Raw genomic sequence first — 27,708 nt, 5'->3', positions numbered from 1 at the left:
CATATATTGGATTCCTATACTGCTTTCCTACTCTTTCGTGCAAAAATAAAACAGATCTTTTCTCCTTTTTTCTTCAGACATTGTTTTTCAGTTTCTGCTCTCTTCAAGATTCAAGTTTATGCTTTTCTTTCATTCTGCCACCCATTTATATTAAATGACTCATTTGTCTCCCTTAAGCTTATAAGTAATAGTTATGTAATTTTGTTTATTAAGCTGATTATGTGATTGTTGCGTAGACATTCAGTCCTTCTACTCAGGGAACACAAAATATAAGGAAACGATTCAGATGCTTGCTATGAAGTAGTACATGTGTAGATACTTGGTCATATCAGGAAAAGACCTCTAATTCTCCATATTTTCAATGTTTTCCTACTTATTTGGAAGAATAAACAGATATGAATCTAATAACATACAGATATACACATCCAATGAAAATTACCGATACTTTTTTTAAATAAATGGTAGCTTATTTTTATGAAAAATTTATGTGTGCTGGGAGAGCCTGATAATATGGAACTAAATCCTGTGCTCTGAAGGGTTTTTCTCGAAGACCACCCTTCTGCGTGCCCGGGCGGATCAGCACGCTGATTTGGAGCATATATGATGAGAAGCATCTTCTCAGTGCTTTACAGAAAAGAATTTTAACTATTTTCCTAAGAGTGATGTTAATTATCCCAGTAATCTCTAAATATACCCTTTGAAGCAGGTGACTGAAATATTCTAGCCCCAAATTTTATTATTCCACTTCCAGTTTTTCAAATTGAAACCTGAGACACCAAGGTTATTATTGGTGGGACAATGTTAGAAATAGAACCCAAGCTTTTATAAAGATACTATGTATTTTGCATATCATTCGACACAAAGGTTGCTTCTAATGTCAATTAAATCCACAAGAAGTACCCAGCAATTCTACCTGCCCTTCATCTTTACTACAGAAACATAACCTTTTCTTGTTACTGAAAGTCTTGAATATTTTTAGAGGCAGAAAGCATATAGTTGAAAATGTATTCATATGAACAAGTTCCATATGAAAACTAAGGTTCCTTTCCAGCTAATTTGACCAGATAATGACTATTTCAGGCTCTCAGGGCACTGGTAAATTAATTCACTTGCTAATTTTACACATTGTGTCAGGACAGTGTTCCTGAGTTTTAAATACTCAAAGATGAATGATGCATGGTTTTGCTTCTGAAGAACCTGCAGTCAGAAAAGGGTAATAGTTGTATAAACAAATAAGTGATAATTTGAAATATTGTTCTATGAGCATATGGAACACAAAGCTCAGCCACCTCTACTGGTGGGTATTCAGTGAAGGCTCACTTAAAAGTGAGAGTTTAGGCCCGGCGTGGTGGCTCACGCCTGTAATCCCAGCACTTTGGGAGGCCGAGGCGAGCGGATCACGAGGTCAGGAGATCAAGACCATCCTGGCTCACATGGTGAAACCCAGTCTCTACTAAAAAATACGAAAAAAAAATTAGCCGGGCGTGGTGGCGGGCACCTGTAGTCCCCAGCTACTCGGGAGGCTGAGGTAGGAGAATGGCGTGAACCCGGGAGATGGAGCTTGCAGTGAGCCAAGATCATGCCACTGCACTCCAGCCTGGGCGACAGAGCGAGACTCTGTCTCAAAAAATAAAAATAAAAATAAAGAGTGATAGTTTAGCTGGATTTTGAACAATAGACAAGAATTTTCTATATGAAGAGGGTTATGGGAGAGAGTCCAGCTAGAGGAAATTGTTTTGTGAAGAAGTCATAGGATGATTGGTTTGTATGGCAAAAGGTAACACTTCACTTGGCCTAGAGTTGTACACCATGGAATACTATGCAGCCATAAAAAAGGATGAGTTCATGTCCTTTGCAGGGACGTGGGTGAAGCTGGAAGCCATCATTCTCAGCAAACTATCACAAGAACAGAAAACCAAACACCACATCTTCTCACTCATAAGTGGGAGTTGAACAATAAGAACACATGGACATGGGGAGGGGAACATCACACGCCGGGGCCTGTCACGGGGTAGGGGGGCCGGCGGGTGGGGGGCTAGGGGAGGGATAACATTAGGAGAAATATCCAATGTGGATGACAAGTTGATGGGTACAGCAAACCACCATGGCAGGTGTATACTTATGTAACAAAATTGCATGTTCTGCACATCTACCCCAGAACTTAAAGTATAATAAGAAAAATATATATATAGCATGTGTATATATATATCTTATCCATATAGCTATATAGTATATAGTATAATCTATATAGCTATATACTATATAGTATATATACTATATAGTATATAGTATAAAAAAGGTGTGTGTGTGTGTGTGTGTGTGTGTGTGTGTGTGTGTGTGTGTGTGTGTGTGAAATAAAACAAAAGCATTGGCTCTGTACTTGGACTGCCTGAGTTGGAATCTCTCACTTCTGCCACTGTTTCCTGCCTGCCCTTGGTTAAAACTTACTCTAAGATAAATTTTCTTCTCTGTAAAAATGGGAATGTGATAGTACTTTCCTTGTAGGATTTCTTTGAAAATCAGAGAGTATCCGTTGTAAAGTTCTTAGCATGGCACATATTTAGTACTTAATACTATCAGCTGCTGGTTTTTGTTTTCTGATTTTATTTTTAATCAAAGATAAAGAGGTTAAGTTTTAAATGTTGTTATAGGATCTGACAGAATTTAAAGATGGACTTCAGGAAGGACAGCAAACATCAGGAAAACCAAGGAAAAGTTGATTGTAATAACAAAGGAATGACAATATACTGTTAATGAAATACATTCACTAAAATTATCTAATTAAAATGTCTTATTTGCTTCATTTGCCACTCTGAATGTTTCATCTCTAGTATAGTAGCTCTTTGCAGACCAAATTTTCCAAGCATTTCTTTTCAAGAATTTTAACTAACCCTGTCAAACGATCATGCTAAAGTCTGTAAACTCATCAATCTGCATTGCAAAACAGCTAACATTAAATTCTCAGCTATTATAAATGTTTGAATGGTTATAAAATTTTGTATCATATACTTTGAAAATTCTGTTCTATCCTGCATGCCCCGTCATAGCTGTCCAGTGTATATTCATGGAGCTAACCAGAGAGAGTGCCCTTTGTCATGAGCTGATAATATAAAGGCAAAATGTCAGTAAAGTTAATGTAAATATGGCCAGGAAGTTACAAGATTCCATCTATTTGAAATTGCCTTGGCCTTTGTATTATATTGGTGTTTTGTTTATTGAATAAAGTCAGAATTTGCATTAACTATGAAAACATAGAAGATACTTTTTTAGAAGTAAAACTTTGCAGCACTTACAAGCAATTATATTGTTGAGATTTAACTTTGTATATTCATTTGCTGTATCTGAAAGTCAGCTGAACAGCTGTGTTTGTTAAAAACCTGGCATGGTGTTAGGACTAAACAGTTCACTCTACTGTGATGTGTAACTGTAACATGATCTAAATGAGTCTACTGCAGAAGAGAGACTGTCCTAATGTATGAACTCTTCTACTCAGTTAAATATCATGGCACAGAACCAGTCTTGATTATTCAGGAATTAGTTATCTAGTTTAGGTGGGAAATTAAATAAATATACCCTCATCATTTTTTGTAGTGGATTAATTTTTGCCCCTTTTAACTTTAATTTACAAATTTTATTTTGCTTTTGTGAACTAAGACTATCTTATTTTTTGGTGACTTTGGTTCCAATGAATACTACCAATTTAATCTATTTCTTTAAAAATTCTCTTTAGTGCCCCAGGTTCTTCAAAGCTGCACAGCCTTCATTGAGAGATATGGCATTGTGGATGGAATATATCGCCTTTCTGGTGTTGCCTCCAATATCCAGAGACTACGGTAAAATCTTACATGGCACTTTTTCACTCAACTAATTAAAATGAAAATATTTTAAAATGGATTCACTTACTTTGATAACCTATTTTCATTAAAGATAATTTAGATAAAATAAGAAACAATATCTGTGTTATTCTCTGTGTATACTTTTCTAAATGGCATTTTTTTCATCTAGAGTCAGAGAACCGTGCACCTTAATCACTTCAGTACTTGTAGTTTGTCTCTTTATAATGTTTGAAGATTTTAGCAAATTGAGTTTGAACCAATGACAGCCATGAGAGAGAAAATTTGCATTATAATAGAATTATTCTTTAGGTGTTAATTAAAATGGATGGGAATGGAACAGTTTCTAATCTCCTTTGACCCTGATTCTGTGTATATGTTCAAGTATGCATCTCTACATATTTAACGTTCTCCCCAAATCTTCTCTGAAACAAAAACAGTGACAAACTCTGTGCCAGCAATATTTTATTTTTGCTTAATCTCTTGGATTCTAGATTATTCTTGATATGCCATTACCCTTTCTTTTTTACTGTAGTACATGGTAACTGCCATTATTCTGTAGAGATTTTAATATTTTAGTGGATCACAGAGCCCATCTCAGTTTTGGGGAATATATGGCTTGAAAAATACATAAATTAGTTCTTATACTAAAGACAGTTTCAGTTTAAGACAAAGTAAATCTCATATTCATATTGTACACACACATTAATCCTCTAGGTGGATGATAAGTGGTCTCATGCCTGTGGATTAGTATTAATTAACCTCCTGGAGAGTGAGCTTAATCTCCCTTAATATTCTGTGTACAACTTTTATTTTACTCATTCTAATGATACACATTTTCCTGCCTATTAAAATTTGTTGTTAGCTAGGAGTTGCTTTATGTTGTTTCTGACTTTTTTTATCCTGCTTCAGGAAAGCATTTCTGTGTTGTACAATTTGTATCTGAGGAATTTCTGTTCATAATTTTTCATGGATCCATTGCCATTCAGTGCTCGTCTCTGGAATTGCCAAAATATTGGATATTCAAGTCATTAGCAATTAGGTCCTGTTTTCAGACTGTTGTACTATAAGAGCTGTTCATTCATATGTATCTCAGAGGCTGTTGTTCATTTTAATATTAAAGCTGTGCCCTTAATTTCCACATGGAAAGATATCTGTCTTGTACTAAGACATCCAGTTATTGCTGAAGTCCAAACACAAATGAAATATAATAAATGGAAGATAATTGCAACTCACTGAGATAGAGCTGAACACTTTTGGGGCTTATGCTTTCTGTTTTTAAGACACGTATTTGCTCTCCTCAATCAAACGATTTGCTTGTCATCTTCTATGTCAGCCATGAATTTGACTCTGAGCACGTCCCCGACCTGACGAAAGAACCTTATGTTCAAGACATCCATTCTGTGGGCTCCCTATGTAAGCTGTACTTCCGGGAACTCCCAAACCCTCTGCTTACCTACCAGCTGTATGAGAAATTTTCTGTGAGTACAGGCTACTTTTGAATCTAATTCTTTATGGAACTTTGCTGTGCTTTTGTTCAAAACACATGACCATTGGTTTGGTCACATGTAAGAAATAGTTCTGTGACCGAAATGACTCCTTAAAAAAAAGAAATATTGCCAGCTAGTCAGGGGTCTTTGCTGTTTTCACATTGTCATTCTTGTGCTTTCTGACTTTGAGCTGCTAGTCTTGTCACCCTTAATACTGATTACCATCAAGCCTTTTTAAAATTAGTTTCGTAGACCTCAGTGTTCACACTATGTGGAAACCATTGACTTCCTTAATACAATGTTGTGTTTCCTCACCATTTCACATCCAAGAGCAAAGCAAGTTGATCTCAGAGTGAAAACTGAATTGTAAGTGAAGAACTTTCATTTTTACCAACAGAGCTCACTAGTTTATTTTGTACTGTAACTGTTCTAGGATGCAGTTTCAGCAGCAACAGACGAAGAAAGGCTGATAAAAATCCACGATGTCATCCAGCAGCTCCCCCCACCACACTACAGGTCAGCCACAGTGGGTAAATACCAGGCAGAGGTAGAAGTCAGTTGACCTGTAAACGTTTTTTTTTTTTCCTTTGAATTTCTATTTAAACTTCCTTGGAGTTCTAATTAAACTTCCATTACACACACACACACACACACACACACACACACACACACGATGTATGTGTACATATATATATGTGTGTTTATGTATAGATACTCATTTGTCCTTAGATCCCCAGGGCCTGGCACACTGCTTAGCATTCTATAGGTACTTAAAGGTTGAATGAATGAGTGAATGGATGGACAAAAGGATGGCTGACTAAACTTGGGGGTTTTTTGTTTGTTTTAGTTTCTTCTTTGGTTTTATTGTTGTTGCTACTTTTTAAAACCTAATTTGATTTGTGTGTTAGTTTGGACTCTTGGAAATATTTGTGCTATGTCTGAGAAAGCCAGAATAAAATTGAAGGTTACTTTGCCAGTTAGAAAAGGAAAATAGTAGAAACTAGATTCTAGTATGCAAAGAAACAAAAGATACATTTTAAAATTCCAGTTATTGACAAGAAATTAAATTCAGCAGATGTTCTAGTAATATGCAAATTAAGTAATTTATTATTTTTTTTTCAAAATGACATTGCTTATATATATGTTTCAAAAATCAGCACTATAGGCCAGGCGCCATGCTCATACCTGTAATCCCAGCACTTTGGGAGGCCGAGGTGGGTGGATCACCTGAGGTGAGGAGTTCGAGACCAGCCTGGCCAACATGGAGAAACCCCATGTCTACTAAAAATACAAAATTAGCCAGGCATGGTAGCGTGTGCCTATAATCCCAATTACTTGCACGCTGAGGCAGGAGAATCACTTGAACTTGGGAGGTGGAGGTTGCAGTGACCTGAGATCGTGCCACTGCACTCCAGCTAGACAACAAAGCGAGACTCCATTAAAAAAAAAATTCTAATTGTGGTTTCTGTTTAATGTTTATCACCTTTGCACCATCATAAATGTCAAAAAATCATAAATTGAACCATTGTAAGTTGGAGACTATCTGTATACAGTCTTTCTAAAACATAAGGTACTTGAGGTCATGAATTCTGTCTTGTTTATCACTGTATTTCCAGAATAGAGTCTTGCAGATAGATGTTCAATAATATACACTGCATATATATTTTATATCTTCTGTACACTATTTTATAGCTTGACTATAGATACTTAAATGTATATATATCCTAATATCCTCTTTGCCTGTCTTCTAATATATATTATATTACTTACCATGCATATATGCCCTACCTGGATTTTATACCTTGTCTGCTATTAATATGTACATGTATATCTCCTGCTTTATAATGTATACAATATTTTGTGTAACTCTTTTCTTCACTATAACTTACATGTGTGTGTATCTCCTACTTTATATATCTTTTGATGGACTTTTTATCCAAAATTTTAACATCAACATTTCTGAATTCCTCAGATGTTCTTGAAAAGCGTAATTTTCAATTGTGTTCTCTCATTTGGATATGCCATATGTTGTTTAACCTTTCACAGTTTGCATATTTAATCTATGTATATGGTGGGGTCTTTTCTTTTTCCTTTTTTTTTTTTTTTTTTTTTTTTTTTTTTTGAGGCAGGGTTTCACTCTGTTACCCAGGCTGGAGTGCAGTGGCACAATCTTGGCTCCCTGCAACCTCTGCCTCCCAGGCTCAAGTGATTCTCCCACCTCAGCTTCCCAAGTAGCTGGGACCACTGGCACAAACCACCATGCCCAGCTAATTTTCTGTATTTTTGGTAGAGATGGGGTTTTGCCATGTTGCCTAGGCTGGTCTCAAACTCCTGAGCTCAGGTGATCCACCCACCTCAGCATCCCAAAGTGCTGGGATTACAGGTGTGAGCCACTGTGCCCGGCCTTCCTTTTCCAATTTTGAATATTACTATGAGGGTCATCCTTTTACGTGGAATCTAGATTATGTTTTTTATTACAGGATAATGACCTGGCAGTGAAATTCTGGAAATCTAAATTTTATTCTCAATATTAGACTACAATATCCAAATTACGTTCCAGGTTGCGAAGTTTTGCACAATTCGCACTCTCATCTACTGAATATAAAAGTGCTCATTTTATGGAATCCTAAAATTCTACATTAACTTTTAAAAACATCTTTATAATTAGATAGGCAACCCAAATAGATGTCTTTGGTTTTTTAAATTTGCAATTCTTATAAAATACATTTCTGAAGTCCTTTAATCATTCCCTTCATTCACCTTCCTTGAGTAATAAAATTTTACATGGTTTTCTAAATACATTTCTCAAGCTTCTCACCTCTGTCATACCCAGGCCAACCTCACTTTGGTTTGTCTTTCCTTACTTAATTATATACAGGAGAGACAGAATTACCATTTTAACTGTAAAGCAACTACAGTGCCCTTGAATATGCAGGCACTTTGGAACCACTCTGACCTTGATTTGAAATGCAGCACTACCACTGCTATTCTGTGGAACCCCAGCAACCTTGACTTTGTCCTTGGTACAAGGGGAATGGTAATTCTGTGCTTGTTAGAGCTCTTACGAGAATTAAATGAGACTGCTGGTAAAAGCCTCTTGAACAATGCCTAATGCCGAGTCTAACTATTATATTCCTTTTCCTCTCAAATTCATGTTAGGTCCATCTGAATCTTTGTGGCTTATATGTAGACCCACATTTTATCTTTTATTACTGTTTCATGTAATAAAGCCTTGTATTTCTGTCTCCCATTCATTGTCTCTATTTTTTTTTTTTTTTTTTTTGTGAGACAGGGTCTCACTCTGTCACCCAGGCTGGAGTGCAGTGGCATGATCACAGCTCACTGCAGCCTCAGCCTTCCTGGGCTGAAGCAATCCTCCTGCCTTAGCCTCCCGAATAGCTGGCACTACAGGCATGCACCACCACACTGAGCTAATTGTTTTTATACTTTTTGTAGAGATGGGGTTTCACTGTGTTCCCCAGGCTGTTCTTGAACTCTCAAGTTCAAGTGATCTGTCTGCCTCAGCCTCCCAGACTGCTGAGATTACAGGCATGAGCCATCACACCCAGCCCATTGTCTTTAATAGTTTTACCCTGGGTACTATTAGGTAGGACACTTTGAGACATGCTAGGTGATAGATAATACTTCTGTGTATGCATGCACGCGCGCGCACACACACACACACACACTCACACACACACACTCGGCACTTACCTGGTTTAACTTACATTTAAGCTGATAATGTTTTGTTCTCAGAAATACTCTTCCCTGTTGTTTAATCTCAATATATATGGAATTGTTTAAGTAAAGCAAATTTTAAGTAGTCAAGATAAACCAGAATATGAGTATTTGAATTAGGCTCTTTATTTCAAAAGCATATCCTTTGCTCAAATGTTCTCCCCTTGATGCCTATTGGAATTTTTCTTTTAACTGTTTTTAGACTTTTGAGACATTACTGTTTTCTTTCATAGAAGTGTTGAGGCCCTTTCCTATTAGTGTGTCTGCTGCAAGTAGAATGGCATAACTTCAAAATGTTATTTGTTCCAGAAACTAGCTTTGGTGAAGGATTCACTTCTAATAAGTAATACTTCAACCTGTTAAGCAGGAAAAAAGTTTTCTTGGGTTTGTATGGTCCCTTTCTTCATTTTGCTATTGCAAACTTAGAATTTAATTAGTAGGTTTTTATGTTCTATACTGCTCCATCATGTTTCTTTCTGTTAATATGTTGTATTTTATTTTCAGAACACTGGAGTTCCTGATGAGACACTTGTCTCTTCTAGCTGACTATTGTTCCATCACAAATATGCATGCAAAAAATCTAGCAATTGTTTGGGCTCCAAACCTGTTAAGGTAATTTGCATTTCACTTGTGACTTTTAGTACAACTAATCCTAAATAAAAGGCTGATTCATCAGTGTTCCTTAAGGAAATTTTTAAAAGATAAAACAAATCTGTTCTTTTTATTTGCGTCTCCCTAAAACAGGGAACTGGGCCTTACCTAAGGGACAGTAAAAGTATGATTTCTGGGGGCTGGGCGCGGTGGCTCACGCCTGTAATCCCAGCACTTTGGGAGTCCGAGGCGGGCGGATCATGAGGTCAGGAGATCGAGACCATCCTGGCTAACGCGGTGAAACCCCGTCTCTACTAAAAATACAAAAAATTAGCCGGGCGTGGTGGCGGGCGCCTGTAGTCCCAGCTACTTGGGAGGCTGAGGCAGGAGAGTGGCGTGAACCCGGGAGGTGGACCTTGCAGTGAGCCGAGATCGCGCCACTGCACTCCAGCCTGGGCGACAGAGTAAGACTCGCTCTCAAAAAAAAGAAAAAAGTATGATTTCTTCCTCTGTTTGTCTGTGATTTACACGTTTAAAAAAAGAGGCCCTTTACGAGTGCTATCTTTACAACTCTGTGGTGAAAATGTTTACCTCACAGATCAAAACAGATAGAATCTGCCTGCTTCAGTGGAACAGCAGCTTTCATGGAAGTGAGAATTCAGTCTGTGGTTGTTGAGTTCATCCTGAATCACGTTGATGTGCTCTTCAGTGGCAAAATCAGCATGGTCATGCAAGAAGGGGCAGGTACGACTCAGATGGGTTCTTTCCCTACCAGGAGTGTGTGTCTGAGCTTCCGAAGAAGTGGAAAACCACACATTTCTTACCACAAAAAAAAACATGTCGCTGGTATAAGGCAGCTAATAATGTATCACTGCTTACCAAAATGCACAATTTGACAGTTATTTTGTGTGTATGTAGTGAATACTGCATATTAGACCTATTTTGATCTAAGTTCATGACACATTAAAAAACTTGTCATTCATTATTGATGTGTATTAAAGTATAAAATGGAGCAGAAGAAGAAAAATTCCTTCCAAAACTAAAAATATCTGAGCGATTGATCACCTTTCCTCATATCTTTTAAGAAAGGAAAACAGTTATTAAAGAGTTGTATGTGTGTGTATGTGTGTCACTGGTATGTCATCTTCAGTTTTTCATTTAATATAAAGCACTATGGGTTTTGCTATTTAAAATACTTGAAGAAAATTTGAAACAGCAGATAGGTAGATAGATGGAGAGAGAGTTACTAACAAATTGAATCCACTCACACATAGTTGACTCTCTTCATCACCTTCCTTTTCTTTTTGAAGCTTCTCTGTCAAGGCCCAAGTCCCTCCTGGTATCCTCTCCATCCACCAAACTGCTGACACTGGAAGAGGCCCAGGCACGAACACAAGCTCAGGTCAATTCTCCAATTGTGACGGAAAATAAGTATATTGAAGTAGGAGAAGGACCTGCTGCACTTCAGGGGAAATTTCATACCATAATTGAGTTCCCACTTGAAAGGTAAAATTTGTTAAATCCTATTTTAGGATATGATTTTCATAGCTATGCCCTATTATTTTCTTTTAGTTTGCTTTTAATTTTGTATTTTAGTATTACTCTATCGAATTCTAGGCTAATCCCAGAGAAACCTGTTTATTCGAATATGGATGATACTTACCACTTCGTGGGGAATGATACAAATGATTCTTGCTTTACAACATCATGTAATTTTATAAAAGAAGAATGTCAGTTGTATAGGGAAAATTGTTTGGAAAAATGAGGATATACTGTCACTACATAGGGTTGATTTTTCTCTCTGAACTATGTTGTTTATAAATTTGTTTAGAAATAAGCTGTGTTGAACAGTTTATTCAGAAAGTCAGGAATGGACAATGACTTGTTTGACATTGGTTCCACATTAAGGTTAGAAGAGATCAATAGTGTGGTCTCCCAACCAACAGCATCAGCATCACCTGGTGATCATTATTAGAAGTGCACATTGTCCAGTCGTCCAATCACACCCCAGACCCGCTGAATCGGAAACTCTGGGCGTGGGACCCAGCAATTGGTCATTCATCTAACTTTCCAGGTGATTCTGATGTCTGCTAGGACTTGAGAACCACTGCAGCAGTTCACTCTTTCAATGTCCCTTCCAGCTCTGAAATTCTGTTACTCTAAAGAAATGATAATAACATGGTTTCTGTATCTTCTTTACTAGGTTATAGTAGGAAGACTAATGTATGTAAAAGTTATTTTTGATGTCTCTGCTACTCCTTTGGCTATTACACATGAATGTAAGGATTTTGATTCTCTGGATTGGGTAGTACTAATATAACTTTAGAATTTGTTCTTCCCGTATTTTAGTATACTCCTCTAACTTCCTTTCACTTCCTGTGACTAAAAACATTCTGTCAACGAAAAGTCGGAACATACTTTTTTACTTTGTCATCCTGAGTTTGTTTTCAGCATCTTGATTTTATATTCTAGTTCCATAATTTTTTCAAAGATTTCTTTATGGAGTAGTAGTTAAGAGAGTAGATATTGGGATGTAGATAGGCCTGGGTTCCAATTCTGACTCCATCATTTAATAGTTTTATAATATTGAGGAAGTTATTTGAACTTCTTAGTGTCATAATTTCCTTGGCTGCGAAATGAGAGTAATAGTACCTACCTCATGTGGTTATATCTGATTTAAAGGAGATATTACATATAAGGCAGGTAGCAGAGTGCCTGGCATTCGGTATATGTTTGTTTGTCTTATTTTTTTGCCTTTATTCTCTACTCACACCTAAATCATTTTCTTTAACTCTGTATTATTGTTGAACACTTAATATTTCCTATTCCCAGATATATCTTATTCCCACTTATTTTTCAGTTTGTGAGGTTGGATCCAAATATGAAGACATGTATAAGAATGATCTTTGTGAAAATAGTTACTAATACTAAAATCTGCATGTTTAATATCCATTTTCTGCTTTGGCTGCACTGTGTAGAGTGTGCTGTCTGGAAGGTAGATGTTTGCTTACTATTTCACTTATGCCTCTCCAGGCTGTTTGGTTCTTTCTGTCATGTGTTCATTTCTTTTCTATAAGAAAAGACAGACCCATGGCTATCTTAATATTGATTGATTATTTTCTCTTTCATAGAAAGAGGCCTCAAAATAAGATGAAAAAGTCTCCTGTGGGTAGCTGGCGTTCCTTTTTCAACTTGGGGAAATCATCATCTGTTTCTAAACGAAAGCTGCAGCGGAATGAGAGTGAGCCTTCAGAGATGAAAGCCATGGCTCTGAAAGGTGAATGCCTGGGAGATTCTCACTTCTGCTGCTGTCATGATGGTCTTTGGTTGCTCTGGGCACATTCTTCACATATTGTTATGATCCGCTTCCGTAACATGTTCACAGTTGTGTCACACATATGGAGTGTCTTCTTTCACCAATTCTTTATTCCTAAACTGAAAAGTAATATTATATAAATGATATATAAATATGTAGAAGTATGCAATTTCTTTTCTTAAGGAAACTCTATATATAGTGTAAATGTGATTAAATTCCCATATACCTTGTATATTGTTGTAAATAAATACTGCTATGGTATCTAAATTTATCGATCTGTATTTTTACAGATCTAAAAAAATTTCAAAACTGTGTTTCAACATACCTTTCAAGTTTATAACTCTTTTAACTAAAGAAGGTATTATTTATTAGGAGTCTCATTAATAGAGTATTTTATTAGATCGAATAAATCTATTACTGTTGAAAAACTGCTCTTTTAAAAATCGTTTAAAAGCCATGTTCTATTGATAGTAACAACTTCTGAATCTAGGAAGGATAGTAGTACTTTCTTCTTAGGTAGTGTTTGAGGTGTAATGTTCAATTCATTTAATTCGTCATTCAGTTTGCAATCATGTAGAGCATGTGCTAACTATTTTGATAGCAGTCTCTGCAGATAGAAAATTAAGGTAGTCTGCCTTCCAAGTCAAATTGGGAAGTCATACGTGTAAGAAAGTGAATTATTAGCACAGAATCATAGTTATTGAAATAGTGGTTTAGGCTAGGTACAGTGGCTTACACTTGTAATCCCAACATTTTGGGAGGCCAAGGCGGGAAGATCTCTTGAAGCCAGGAGTTCAAGACCAGCCTGGGCAACAAAGTGAGGCGTTGCATCTACAAAAAAAAAAAAAAAAGATAAATTGCAAATAAGCGAGGCTTGGTGGCACACACCTATAGTCTCAGCTACTCTAGAGGCTGAGGTAGGAGGATTGCTTGAGCCCAGGAGGTTGAGGCTGCGGTGAGCTATGGTTGTGCCATTGTACTCCAGCCTGGGTGACAAAGTGAGACATTGTCTCTTAAAAAATAAAAGAAATAGTTACATGAGATAGTTATAGTAGGAATTGTCAACTCTTGTAGAGGAGGGGCTAGTGATTAGAAAATACAGCCTTTGATATGGGTTGTCAAGGAGAAGTAGGGATTCACCTAACTGACAAGGGACTAAGAATGGTATTTCAAGAGATGGGAGCAGAGTGAAAAGAAGCCAGCTGAGGGCTGAATTTTGGAGAGAAGCAATGTTTAAAGGTGGGAAAGGAAGAGCTGTCATGAGAGGAGAGTAAGAAGAAATGATTATAAAGGTAGGCAGAGAAAAAAAAGATGCATGCTATCCTTAGCAGGGGAAGAGGGGGTTAAAAAGAAAGCATTCATAGTGCTGCCAGGGGGTTAAAGAGGACGAAGATATTTAGCGAATAAGATTCACATATGTACGTAAAGTTACCTGTGTTCATATCCCAGAGTTCCCGTAACAAATTACCACAAGTCGAGTGGTAAAAAATAAACAGATTCTTTTTTTTCCGTCGTGGCTCTGGAAGCTCAAAGTCTGAAATCAAGGTATCAGCAGGGCTGTGTTCTCTCCAAAGGCTCCAGGGAAAAATCCTTCCTTGCTTTTCCCAGCTCCTGGTGGCTCCTGGCATTCCTTGACGTGTGGCAACATCCCCCCAATCTCTGCCTCCATGTCCACATGGCCATCTCTGTGTCTGTGTGTTCTTACAGGGACGCCAGTCATTGGGTGTAAGGTCCACTCTACCTCCGGTATGATGTCATCTCAAGATATCATATTGGTCTTTACGAAATGTGAAAGAAAGCAGCATCTTAGTTAATCTCTGTGCTCAAATTCATAATCCTTTAGAAAAGAGATTTTTCACACGGGAAACCATTTAAGAACAGTGTCACACGCTATATAATAGAATACTAAATTGCTGTCAAAATGTACAGCTAATCACTCTCAAAAGTTTAAATGTATCAAGGAAAACACTGATCCCATTAACCACATATGTAACAAATAATAAATCTTCACACTATTTGTTTTTTATTCTTCAGGTGGCAGAGCAGAAGGAACCCTCCGTTCAGCTAAAAGCGAGGAGTCTCTTACCTCTCTCCATGCAGTTGATGGTAAGACTGAAAGCTTCAGTCGTTTTAGTCTATAATGTATTGCATAAAAGAATACTGCAGTTGAGTTTGTTTTTATATACCTGTGCTTAATAAGTAGGCTCTTCATTTCCTAGGAATACTAGTATCTATTTAGTATTATTCAGATTAAAATTCATTGATGCTTCCACGTGGTAGCAGTCTTTAATCTTTTCATTTTTGGCATGACTGCTATTCAGTTTACATAAAAATAGCTGAAATATTTCAAGTTAGCCATTTATATTTATTAATGTCTAGTGAAAACTTGTGTTATTACTATTTCCTTTAAATTTTACAATGGGAGCATAATTTTATAAAGTGTATAATTAAGCAGTTTTGATATTTAGACCAGTAGTCTTTTGTCTTGCAAATGGCTTAACCTGGTCTTAAATTTCATAGATTGGATTGATTACATGTGGTCCTCATTTACAAGGATAATTAGTACTTGGAGAAGGCAACTTCAGATAAATCTTTGGCCAGACGTGGTGGCTCACGCCTGTAGTCCCTGCACTTTGGGAGGCTGAGATGGGTGGATCACCTGAGGTCAGAAGTTCCACACCAGCCTGGCCAATGTGGCGAAACCCCATCTCTACTAAAAGTACAAAAGTTAGCTGGGCATGGTGGCAGGCACCTGTAATCCCAGCTACTTGGGAGGCTTAGGCAGGAGAATCGCCTGAACCCAGGAGGCGGAGGTTGCAGTGAGTCTAGATTGCACCACTGCACTCTAGCCTGGGTGACAAGAGTGAAACTCTGTCTCAAAAAAAAAGAAAATCTTTTTAAAATAGGGACTAAAATTTCATGGTTAAGGGTGAAAAGAGGTTTGACTGCAGTGTAACTTAAAAAACAAAACTACAAAATTGTGCAAATAAGTTTATTTTCTCTCTTATTGAGCTAAAGTTAGATTATGGTTATATCTATGCACTAATTTTTAGAATAAAGAATTAAATGTCAATTTGGAAGAAGCTTTTTTTTTTTTAATAGAACTGTAATAGCATAATAGGACATTCTTCATTTATTTGAATTGAGTTTTGCCATTGCAGCAGAATTATAAAGAAAGTCCTTTTAAAAAAACTAACCAGCCGGGCACAGTGGCTCACGCCTATAATCCCAGCACTTTGGGAGGCCGAGGTGGGCGGATCTCGAGGTCAAGAGATCGAGATCATCCTGGCCAACATGGTGAAACCCTGTCTCTACTAAAAGTACAAAAATTAGCTGGGCGTGGTGGTGCTCGCCTGTAGTCCCAGCTACTGGGGAGGCTGAGGCAGGAGAATTGCTTGAACCCAGGAGGTGGAGGTTGCAGTGAGCCGAGATTGTGCCACTGCACTCCAGCCTGGCGACAGAGCAAGACTCTGTCTGAAAAAAAAAAAAAAAAAAAAAAAAACAGGAGCTACATTGATTTCCAAAGGGCTTTTCTTAATCCAGTGATACTCAAGAACAAGTGAAATCTTGCTCTTTTGAAATATCCTGAAGTATCATCATCTTGGTCAGCTTTCTCATCTTCATTTAATAACTCTTCTAACTGCCAGATCCTCACTTATCAATGGCTTTGCTTTTGATTCCAGAAGTTCTTCCCCATCACTTTATCCGAGTGTCTGACATCATGTGAATTTTCCAAGATTTTCAATTAAACTAGTCAAGATAACTTACAAAAACAATGCAGCAAGCTAGGTAGATACTAGTGTTAAGCAGAAGATGTTTGTAAGGAATTAATTTTATGGGTAATCAGTACATTTGTGAATACATACATATATTTTAGACAGAATCTTGCTTTGTCGCCCAGGTTGGAGTGCAGTGGCACAATTTTGGCTCACTGCAACCTCCAACACCTGGTTTAAGTGATTATCTTGCCCAGCCTCCTGAATAGCTGGGACTACAGGCATGCGCCACCATGCCCAGCTAACTTTTGTATTTTTAGTAGATACGGGGTTTCGCCATTTGGGCCAGGCTAGTCTCGAACTGCTGACCTCAGGTGATCTGCCTGCCTCAGCTTCCCAAAGTGCTGGGATTACAGGCATGAGCCACTGTGCCCGACCAATATATTTATATTTATTAAGATAGTTTCTGCCTCTTTAAATTACTTTTTAACTATGGCAATTAAAATGATCCTAATAGAATAGTTTCTTTTTTTACCAGTTTGATATTTAGCAACATCGTAAAATTATGTAATACTCTCTGCCACTCTTGAGGACTCTGCTTGGGAAACTTAAAGCCTATTAAGGGAAAAAAAATGAGGTTCTTGTTTAGTATCTGAAAGGAATTTTTTACTAAATATATGTAAATACTTTATGGGATTGTGAAGATTTTTTCATTGAGAAGTTCAGTTTATTTAGAAATTTGAATATTATAAGGATGTTTCCCCACAAAAAAAAAAAATCCATTTTGCTATTATAGATTCAAAACGCCACTCAAAGTGATTAATTCCTCCTCATAAGTCATATGAGGGCCAGTGATAAAATAAGACACAAAGAAATGAAAAGCTTGCCCAAAGTCACACCAAGAATCAGTGTTGGATTAGTAATAGAATCCAAGCATTCTGAGTTATTTTTCCTATCCAGACCATGAAATACTGCATTCACCCTCTGATTCTATCACGTGTTCGCTATGTAGCATTTGGTTTGGGAGTTCTATTATCTCAAGTTTAAATGATCTGTGTGCCCTGAAAGAATTTTCAGAAAGAAAATGAGAAGTCACACTTCCTTCACCTAGACAGTAAGTTACTGCTGTGCTGAGTAGGTGACTTACCCCAGCATTGTGTATCTAGGATGTTCACACTTTGACATTGTTACTCATTTTTTCCAGGTGATTCTAAGCTCTTCCGACCCAGAAGACCCAGATCTTCCAGTGACGCACTGTCTGCCTCTTTTAATGGAGAAATGCTGGGGAACCGCTGTAACTCCTATGATAATCTGCCTCATGACAATGAGAGTGAGGAGGAAGGAGGGCTGCTTCATATCCCAGCCCTTATGTCTCCTCATTCAGCTGAGGATGTTGACTTGAGCCCACCAGACATTGGAGTAGCCAGCCTGGATTTTGATCCAATGTCATTTCAATGTAGTCCTCCCAAGGCCGAATCAGAATGTCTGGAGAGTGGTGCTTCCTTTTTAGATTCACCAGGATACTCCAAGGATAAAACAAGTGCCAATAAAAAGGATGCAGAAACAAGTGGTAGCCAATGTCAGACTCCAGGAAGCACAGCAAGCTCTGAACCTGTCTCTCCTCTTCAGGAGAAACTGAGTCCATTCTTTACCCTGGACTTGAGCCCAACTGAAGAGAAATCATCTAAGCCATCCTCCTTTACGGAAAAGGTCGTCTATGCTTTCTCTCCGAAGATAGGACGGAAATTAAGCAAATCACCTTCTATGAACATATCTGAGCCAATTTCAGTGACCCTACCACCACGGGTGTCAGAAGTCATTGGTACAGTCTCAAATACCACAGCTCAGAATGCATCATCTTCAGCCTGGGACAAATGCATTGAAGAAAGGGATGCCACAAATAGATCCCCCACCCAGATAGTAAAGATGAAAACAAATGAGACAGATGCCCAAGAAGGATGTGAATCTGAAGTCCAGCCCCTGGACCAGGTGGCTGCTGAAGAAGTAGAGTTACCAGGGAAAGAGGATCAGTCTGTCTCAAGCAGTCAGAGTAAGGCTGTAGCTTCTGGACAGACTCAGACAGGTACCGTTTGTTTTCCTCCATTCTTTCTTTAAGTTAAGAGGGATCTGCAATCCTGTGTGCCATCTGTGCCTTTTAGGAGAGAAATTTGTCCACAGCTAGCCTTTAATCAAAGAGAATGCTTTTCTGGGTGGTGCTGATGGCTCAAAGCCGTAAATTAAAAGCAGTCAAACAAAACTCCCCAAAAGGGCCAATGGTCCTGCTTCAAATCTTCACAAAAGCCCCCTTATCTCTTTGGACAGTGAGAATTCGTGGATAATTTTTGCACAACTGCGTAGCTCTTGATTCTGTTTTCTCTTCTAATAAAATATCTTTATTGTAGCCTTCCAAGTTAACAAGCCAGCCTACACCATCAAATGTAAAAACTGTTCATAATAACAGTCTGCAAGCACTTGAAGCTTGTTTTCTAAGCAATCTTTTCTGAGCCAGGTGAGGGATCTGCTTTTTTCCCCCCATCTCTGTAGCAATTCAAGAAGAGATTGCGGTCTTTATACACGGTTTGTTTTAGTTTTCCTTCTGCACCAGATGTGTTTTCTACAGCATTTGCATGTGGGATAGAAGATCATGGATTGCCATTTTGAAATATGGAAGGCACCTATTTTTTAGTGATCACATGGGGAGTGTTTGGCTTTCCATTTAGGATAACGTAAGCTACCTTTTCACTCTCATTTTTTTTCCCAATTTCCCACTAGGAGCAGTTACCCATGACCCCCCTCAGGATTCCGTTCCTGTCAGTTCAGTCTCTCTTATCCCACCACCACCGCCTCCGAAAAATGTTGCCCGAATGTTGGCGCTAGCATTAGCTGAGTCCGCACAGCAAGCCTCAACTCAGTCATTGAAGAGACCAGGGACCTCTCAGGCTGGGTATACAAATTATGGAGATATAGCGGTGGCTACAACTGAAGATAATCTGCCCAGTTCTTACTCTGCAGTTGCTCTAGATAAGGCCTATTTTCAAACCGATCGACCAGCAGAGCAGTTTCACCTCCAGAATAACGCACCAGGAAACTGTGACCATCCTCTACCAGAGACAACAGCTGTTGGGGATCCTACCCATTCCAACACAACTGAATCTGGGGAGCAATATCACCAAGTAGACTTAACAGGGAATCAGCCACATCAAACATATTTATCTGGGGACCCAGAAAAGGCCAGAATTACTTCAGTTCCCTTAGACTCAGAGAAGTCGGATGATCTTATAAGTTTCCCTGAAGACCAGTCTGGGAAGAACAGTATGCCAGCTGTCTCCTTCTTGGATCAGGACCAGTCTCCACCCCGTTTCTACAGTGGAGATCACCCTCCTTATCTTGGTGCAAGTGTGGATAAACCCCATCACCCTTTAGAATTTGCAGACAAATCTCCCACGCCTCCTAATTTACCTAGGGATAAAATCTTCCTTCCTTCTGGGTCCCTTGCAGACAAATCACCCACACCTCCTAATTTACCTAGGGATAAAATCTATCCTTCTGGGTCCCCCGAAGAGAATACCAGCACAGCCACCATGACGTACATGACAACTACTCCAGCAACAGCCCAAATGAGCACCAAGGAAGTCAGCTGGGATGTGGCTGAACAACCCACCACTGCTGATTTTGCTGCTGCCACCCTTCAGCGCACACACAGAACTAATCGTCCCCTTCCCCCTCCACCTTCCCAGAGATCTGCAGAGCAGCCACCAGTTGTGGGGCAGGTACAAGCAGCAACCAATATAGGATTAAATAATTCCCACAAGGTAAGAAGGGGAAGATATCAGTGAGATGAAATATACTATTACCAAAGGTATGTCACTTTTCAGCAGGGTGTGTTGTTACCTTTGAGTCAGACACAACAATTGCTTTTAAGCCCTATGGCTGGTTTCCATGAAATAATTCCCATTTGAGGTTGGAGCCTGCCGTTACCTTGATGCTGGCTTTTCCCGAGGAAAGGGAGTAGCTCCTCCATGACTATAGCTTAACTGTACCTGCTCCCTTTTCTTCTAAAGTGTTTTCGTAGTTTATTCCTAGTAACACAATAAACTAGTAAAACACTAGTTTATTCCTAGTAACACTTAGTAAGACAAAGTGGGCTTTAAGGTTGTGAGTTTTTTTTTTTTTTTTTTTTTATTCCAACTCCATCACTGACTCATTGTGACTTTGGGCAAGTCATTTACCTACCCTCTGCCAATTATTCACAGTTACACAATGAAAATACTTCATTCTCAAAACATCCGTAGGACTGTCTGCCTTGCAGACTTTTTGCAAGTGTAAGAGATTATAGTACCTTGGGATTTTTGTTACTTTCCTAGCATTCACCAGCAGTTTGTCCCATAGTCAGGCACCTGCTTCAGTGAGAGAATGTAGTATACAGAATGCTAAGGTTTCTTCCTGAATTTCCTCATATTTTAAGAAGGGCCACAGGTTGTTTTTCTTAGTCACCTTGAACTATTAATAGGACCTCAGATTTTAGACCTTAGTGGAGGATGCTGTGTTTACTGCTTCTCAAGGATAGCATGTTTTCAGTATGAGGATTATCTTTGGCCAGACTAAGGTGGAATCAAAGGTAGGGGAGAGGCAGTAGCCTCTGATTTGAATATTGCCTTTCCCTATTTTTGAAGGCCTAAAGCTGCTCACTGTGTACAACTGTGAATTTCAAAAGTCTCTCCAGATGATAGAATTAACTCTTAATTTAACAAAATGTCCTTGGTGTTGAGACTGAGCTAGACTAAGAGACCGGGTATGTATTTTTAAGCTCTACAGTATTACTTGACTAAACCTCTCTTGGTTTGTATATTAAAATCATGCCATAGGCCACCTCGCCTCGCATTTAAAACCTCTCATAAATTAGAAAACTTTGAATGGTTCTCCAGAGAGAATACTATATTTATACAAAATAGCAGCACCAGCCTTCTTTTCCTATCAGTGGGTACAGATTCATTGCAACCACATGGCTTGGGAAAGTTCAAGTTGCTACCCAACCAGCCTCAATTTGTGAGTTACAAATTTAATAGTACTTGATTCATAGACGGAACAAAAAATAGACGCATAGTATTATGGTCTTTCAATAGGTTCAAGGAGCAGTTCCAGTTCCAGAGAGGCCACCTGAACCTCGAGCCGTGGATGACCCTGCGTCTGCCTTCATCAGTGACAGTGGTGCAGCTGCTGCTCAGTGTCCCATGGCTACAGCTGTCCAGCCAGGCCTGCCTGAGAAAGTGCGGGATGGTGCCCGGGCCCCGCTGCTGCACCTGCGTGCCGAGTCTGTCCCTGCACATCCCTGTGGCTTTCCTACACCACTGCCCCCCACCAGGACGATGGAGAGTAAGATGGCTGCTGCCATACATTCCAGCAGTGCAGATGCCACCAGCAGTTCAAATTATCATTCCTTTGTCACTGCTTCATCCGCCTCTGTGGATGATGCATTGCCTTTACCACTTCCTGTCCCACAACCTAAGCATGCTTCTCAGAAAACAGTTTACTCCTCCTTTGCTAGGCCCGATGTCACCACTGAACCCTTTGGTCCAGAAAACTGTTTGCATTTCAGTATGACTCCAAACTGCCAGTACCGTCCCCAGAGTGTACCTCCACATCACAGTAAATTGGAGCAGCACCAAGTGTATGGTGCCAGGTCAGAGCCACCAGCCTCCATGGGTCTTCGTTATAACACATATGTGGCCCCAGGAAGAAACGCATCTGGACACCATTCCAAGCCATGCAGCCGGATCGAGTATGTGTCGTCTTTGAGCTCCTCTGTTAGGAATACCTGTTACCCTGAAGACATTCCACCATACCCTACCATCCGGAGAGTGCAGTCTCTCCATGCTCCGCCGTCTTCCATGATTCGCTCTGTTCCCATTTCACGGACAGAAGTTCCCCCAGATGATGAGCCAGCCTACTGCCCAAGACCCCTGTACCAATATAAGCCATATCAGTCCTCCCAGGCCCGCTCCGATTATCACGTCACTCAGCTGCAGCCTTACTTTGAGAATGGCCGGGTCCACTACAGGTATAGCCCATATTCCAGTTCTTCTAGTTCCTATTACAGTCCAGATGGGGCCCTGTGTGATGTGGATGCCTATGGCACAGTCCAGTTGAGACCCCTTCACCGCCTTCCCAATCGAGACTTTGCTTTCTACAATCCTAGGCTGCAAGGAAAGAACTTGTACAGTTATGCTGGTTTGCCTCCACGTCCCCGGGCCAACGTGACTGGCTATTTCTCTCCCAACGACCATAATGTAGTCAACATGCCTCCGGCGGCTGATGTGAAGCACACCTACACCTCATGGGATCTTGAGGACATGGAAAAATACCGCATGCAGTCCATCCGGAGAGAGAGCCGTGCTCGGCAGAAGGTGAAAGGGCCTGTCATGTCCCAGTATGATAACATGACCCCGGCCGTGCAGGACGACTTGGGTGGGATCTATGTCATCCATCTGCGTAGTAAATCAGATCCTGGGAAAACTGGACTTCTGTCAGTGGCAGAAGGAAAGGAAGGCCGCCATGCAGCCAAGGCCATCAGTCCCGAGGGAGAGGACCGCTTCTACAGGAGGCATCCCGAGGCAGAGATGGACAGAGCCCACCACCACGGAGGCCATGGTAGCACGCAGCCGGAGAAGCCATCCCTGCCGCAGAAGCAGAGCAGCCTGAGGAGCAGGAAGCTTCCTGACATGGGCTGCAGTCTCCCTGAGCACAGGGCGCACCAGGAAGCAAGCCATAGGCAGTTCTGTGAGTCAAAGAATGGGCCCCCTTATCCCCAGGGAGCTGGCCAGTTAGATTATGGGTCCAAAGGGATTCCAGACACTTCTGAGCCAGTCAGCTACCATAACTCTGGAGTGAAATATGCTGCATCCGGGCAAGAATCTTTAAGACTGAACCACAAAGAGGTGAGGCTCTCCAAAGAGATGGAGCGACCTTGGGCTAGGCAGCCTTCTGCCCCAGAGAAACACTCCAGAGACTGCTACAAGGAGGAAGAACACCTCACTCAGTCAATGGTCCCACCCCCTAAACCAGAGAGGAGTCATAGCCTCAAACTCCATCACACCCAGAACGTGGAGAGGGACCCCAGTGTGCTGTACCAATACCAACCGCACGGCAAGCGCCAGAGCAGCGTGGCTGTTGTGTCTCAGTATGATAACCTGGAAGATTACCACCCCCTGCCTCAGCACCAGCGGGGAGGCTTTGCAGGGGGCGGCATGGGGACGTATGTGCCCCCCGGCTTTCCCCATCCGCAGAGCAGGACCTATGCTACAGCTTTGGGTCAAGGGGCCTTCCTGCCTACAGAGTGGTCCTTGCAGCATCCTGAAACACAGATCCATGCAGAATGAGCCCTGGAGCAATAGAGTTGAAGCAGCCTCTGCTGGACAGTGGACTGTTCTATTTTTTTCAATAACCAAAAAGATTAAAAAACAAAAAACAAAAAATACTATAAAACCCCTGGCCACATTTAAAAAAAGATAATAAAAGTAAACACATCACCATCTTTTTCCCCTTCCCTGCTTCATTACCACCTCTTCCATCTATAGACTTTGTCATTTTTGTCTTTAGAAAAGATCCGAAGGATGGTACAACCCCGTGCTGAAACCCAGTAGAGAAACCTGTCGCAGGACACAGATCTAGGGCTAGCTTGAAAGAGCCTGAGGACTGCCTTTCACTGAATTCGAATTCAGCGTTGTCCTTTCTTCTTAGTATTTGCTGCGTAATTGAGAGCAGCTCACACCGATGTCCTGGTAGCCTTCTGCATTCCCTGTTGTCTTCCTGCTTCTCCATCAGTAGCTGCACAACTTGCCCAGATTGACACACTCTTCTCACTTCACTCGCCCCATCTGAGAAGGAGCTTGTGTTCAGTTAGAGTCGTCGAAAAATCCCTGATCCTTCAAGATCAGTCAGTCAGACAGCAACATTATAATTAAAAATAAGAAATTAAGACTTTAAATTAAACATTTGGTAGAGTCATCATAAAACACCAGACCACTTAGACTCAGGCTGAACCATATTTTTTCTATTCTTATTTTCCATCCTTGTTCCTCACGGCTCAATGAATGGGCTCATATCATGACAGAAGGGATTTTTAAAAGTTAGTATTTAAGGAAACTTCTTAGGTGGAAGATAGTAAAGTTCTTATTGTCAGTGAACTTTGTTAGCACCAGAAAACTCTTATTGATGCTTTTAATGCATTGCCTGCCTTCAGGTTTTCTTCTTACCCCACCCCTCAATAATGTTTGGTGAATTGTAATTCTAGTAAAACATGTCATACCATTGGTTTTCCTAAATTATCAGCTTTCATTTAAAAAGCCCAGCATGGTTTGACTGGATAGACACACATAATTTATTATGAATATAAATTTCCGTGTTTGTTTCTGTTTCTAAACCTGAGTACAGGATCCCTGGGAATTTAAGTAGCTACAAATTATCTATTATTAGACTGCAAGTTCCTGCAATAACGGCTTAGTACACAGCCCCATTTCATCAGTGGAGTTCTGGGCAGTTATCATTGCTGTCCTAAGCCATTACTGTCATTTGCTTACTCTGTACTTGTGTGGTCACAGTCGTGTTGTAATTACTATCTACACCAGCATTTCAGGTATAGCTCTTTATAACTCTGGAGACATGTTAAACATGTTTAACACCTGCAGCTTTTGAAAGTTGCATTCCTTATTAGAGTAGGAACTCTCTAGCCCAACTCCATTCTATGTTCTCAGCTCCCTCCACCCCACAAAATACATCAGACTAGCAAGGCAGTCCTATGTTTACAAAATGAGTTTAGATTGTCATTTCATTCCATAACTCTTAATAATACTCAAGTTTTATACATTCACATATTTTAAATGCTCAGTCTGTAGAAGACACTAGGAGAATTGCATTCCATTTATTGGATGGTTGCTGCTCTGGCTTTTTAGAACTTGAAATTTTTATTTAGAGCAGAGGAGGAAATCTTTTAAGAGGCTAAAATCATGCTGCTATTATTGCTGTGAAATTGTATAAAGATTAGGATTCATGCCAGTTTTTATTTTAAAAAATAATGTGCATTTTAAGGGTTTATATTTAGAAAAAGAAATAAAATGTTTTAAGAACAACACATTGATATGTGGGAATATTCTATAAGGTTTTCTTTTGTTCCCTTAGAATTCACTGGAGGGATGCAGTAAAAACCGTAGTAGAAACCTTGAAACTCCCATATGTGAAAAGGTCTGGAAATTGAGGCCTCTACATTAAAAGTGCAGACCCAACTGGTATGTAGTCAAAGTGCTAGGAAACTTGTTAGGATACTTCCCTTTGGCACAAAAACACCCTGGGTGCTACATACAGGAGTTTGACCTTTGGTGAATATGTGGCACTAATTTTTTTTTACCTTAATCGTATTTTTGTCAAATAGGCAACCCATTGCCCCTTGGAGACCACACCAGCCCTGTAAGTTCTCACCAGCAGCATGGAGGTTAGGAAGAGGGGCTGCTGTGACCAGGAGATACACATGGCTTCAGTAACTGAGAGCCTGAAGGAAGTAACCCAGGGAGTCCGGTCCAGTTGTAATATTTGTGGATTTGTTGTCGCACACATTGTTTAGTCCTGAAACTAAAGCCTTTTTTATAAATAGTAGGGTTAATTCCTCAAAGCAATTTCTTTATTCATAAATGTCCTATGGGTTTAGAAATATCAGGTAAATATTTCGAATATAGAATGATGATTGCAATTACTGTTATAAGCGTGAAACACAAACTTTAGATCAAATCTAGAGTTACTTCATTTAATGCATGCTAGCAGCAGCCTTAACTTTGGATTCAGTTATTTGAGAGACTTTTCCAGCATCTTTCCCTTTCTAACGTTGTGGGGTGGAAATCGGACGGCAAATCACTGTGAGCCGGATACCTCAGCACAGTCCACCGTGTGTGGCTTCACAAATAGAGTAACTGAATGTTATTACTTTCCAATTTTGACACGGAGCATTATGATCAAGGAAGTGGAGCTGCCTTATACATTAAACCCATAATTTAATCCTGTTGACATTTTCAGAGCCCTGCCTCCAGATTTTATCTTTTTGGCAAAATTCTGATTCCACAGTTTGGTCTGATTGAAATAAATATTCCCTGGACGTCTGGCTAAAAAATTTGCTAACAATCCCAGAGGTGCCATTTTCTTACTAATAAATTTCATCTGAGCCTTATTTCTTACTATATTCAATTTCCTTTCAAACATACAAGTCCCTGGGATGGTCCCACGTGTAGGGCCTGCACGTTTCTTACAATGGCAAAGCATTTTTTAAAATTTAGGGTCAGGTTGAAAAATCCTAGGACTAATTCTGTAGAGAGGAGGGACTGTTACTAATGTGAGTGGGGACAGAGGAGTAGGTTACCACATTTGGAGCAGTAATAGACGCAAACGATGTAAATTTGAAATTTACCCCTTTAGTTAAAGAAGGAGCCTGCAAAGTTCATTTCTCTGTTTTCAGCCCTGTCAGTCACCCATTTAGTATGTTGGCAAAGTATTGCTTGAGCAGAATGTGTAAGAAAGTAATAATGACAGTAAAAGTATGTCAGAGAGTTACTTCTGCCACATGGTTAGAGGCATGTGATTTTCAGCACTGTGTGTTACAGAAATGTCAGGAATGGTGTATTATAACGTGTGCAAGATAATGTCAGTGTGCACAGAGGGTTTTTCCTTATCTGATTAGTACTGTTAATGTTCAAAGAATAAAAATGGTTTTACAGTTTAGATTCTGAATAGCAAAACCTGATTTTTCAACCATGACCTGCATGAGAGAAGCATCCTAGGAAGTCTTAGATCATACTTTTGAGTTTTTAATTTTAATTTATATAGTGTTTTTTTATGTCTTAATATTTTTGTGAACTGGTGTAAATTGTTAATGCATATAAGCTTGTGTATTTTTGTAAATAGTTTTGTGATTTATTTCTTGCCCCATATGTAAATATTTAGAGTCTCATTTCTTGCAAACTTATTTGAAGCTGAGTTGTGGGTTT

General features: G+C 39.6%; 1 protein-coding gene across 10 annotated transcripts in view; it reads left to right on the top strand.

Annotated features, from left to right (window-relative positions):
• Positions 1 to 27,442, top strand: part of ARHGAP32 (Rho GTPase activating protein 32) — a 308,498-nt gene extending 281,056 nt beyond the window's left edge. For all 10 annotated transcript variants that reach the window (XM_050755922.1, XM_050755919.1, XM_050755917.1 and 7 more), the window contains 11 exons: positions 3,731 to 3,833; positions 5,170 to 5,314; positions 5,757 to 5,839; positions 9,566 to 9,673; positions 10,251 to 10,396; positions 10,963 to 11,158; positions 12,784 to 12,929; positions 15,003 to 15,074; positions 17,889 to 18,767; positions 19,457 to 20,496; positions 21,808 to 27,442. In XM_050755922.1, the coding sequence (XP_050611879.1) occupies positions 3,731 to 3,833; positions 5,170 to 5,314; positions 5,757 to 5,839; positions 9,566 to 9,673; positions 10,251 to 10,396; positions 10,963 to 11,158; positions 12,784 to 12,929; positions 15,003 to 15,074; positions 17,889 to 18,767; positions 19,457 to 20,496; positions 21,808 to 24,060 (5,171 nt within the window). In that variant the 3' untranslated portion in view covers positions 24,061 to 27,442. The remainder of the gene's footprint in view (positions 1 to 3,730; positions 3,834 to 5,169; positions 5,315 to 5,756; positions 5,840 to 9,565; positions 9,674 to 10,250; positions 10,397 to 10,962; positions 11,159 to 12,783; positions 12,930 to 15,002; positions 15,075 to 17,888; positions 18,768 to 19,456; positions 20,497 to 21,807) is intronic.
• Positions 27,443 to 27,708: the final 266 nt, after the last annotated feature.

The sequence above is a fragment of the Macaca thibetana genome, chromosome 14 (genome assembly GCF_024542745.1).
Source record: "Macaca thibetana thibetana isolate TM-01 chromosome 14, ASM2454274v1, whole genome shotgun sequence".
Lineage (NCBI taxonomy): Eukaryota > Metazoa > Chordata > Mammalia > Primates > Cercopithecidae > Macaca > Macaca thibetana.
This window is presented reverse-complemented; position numbering and strand designations above follow the sequence as displayed.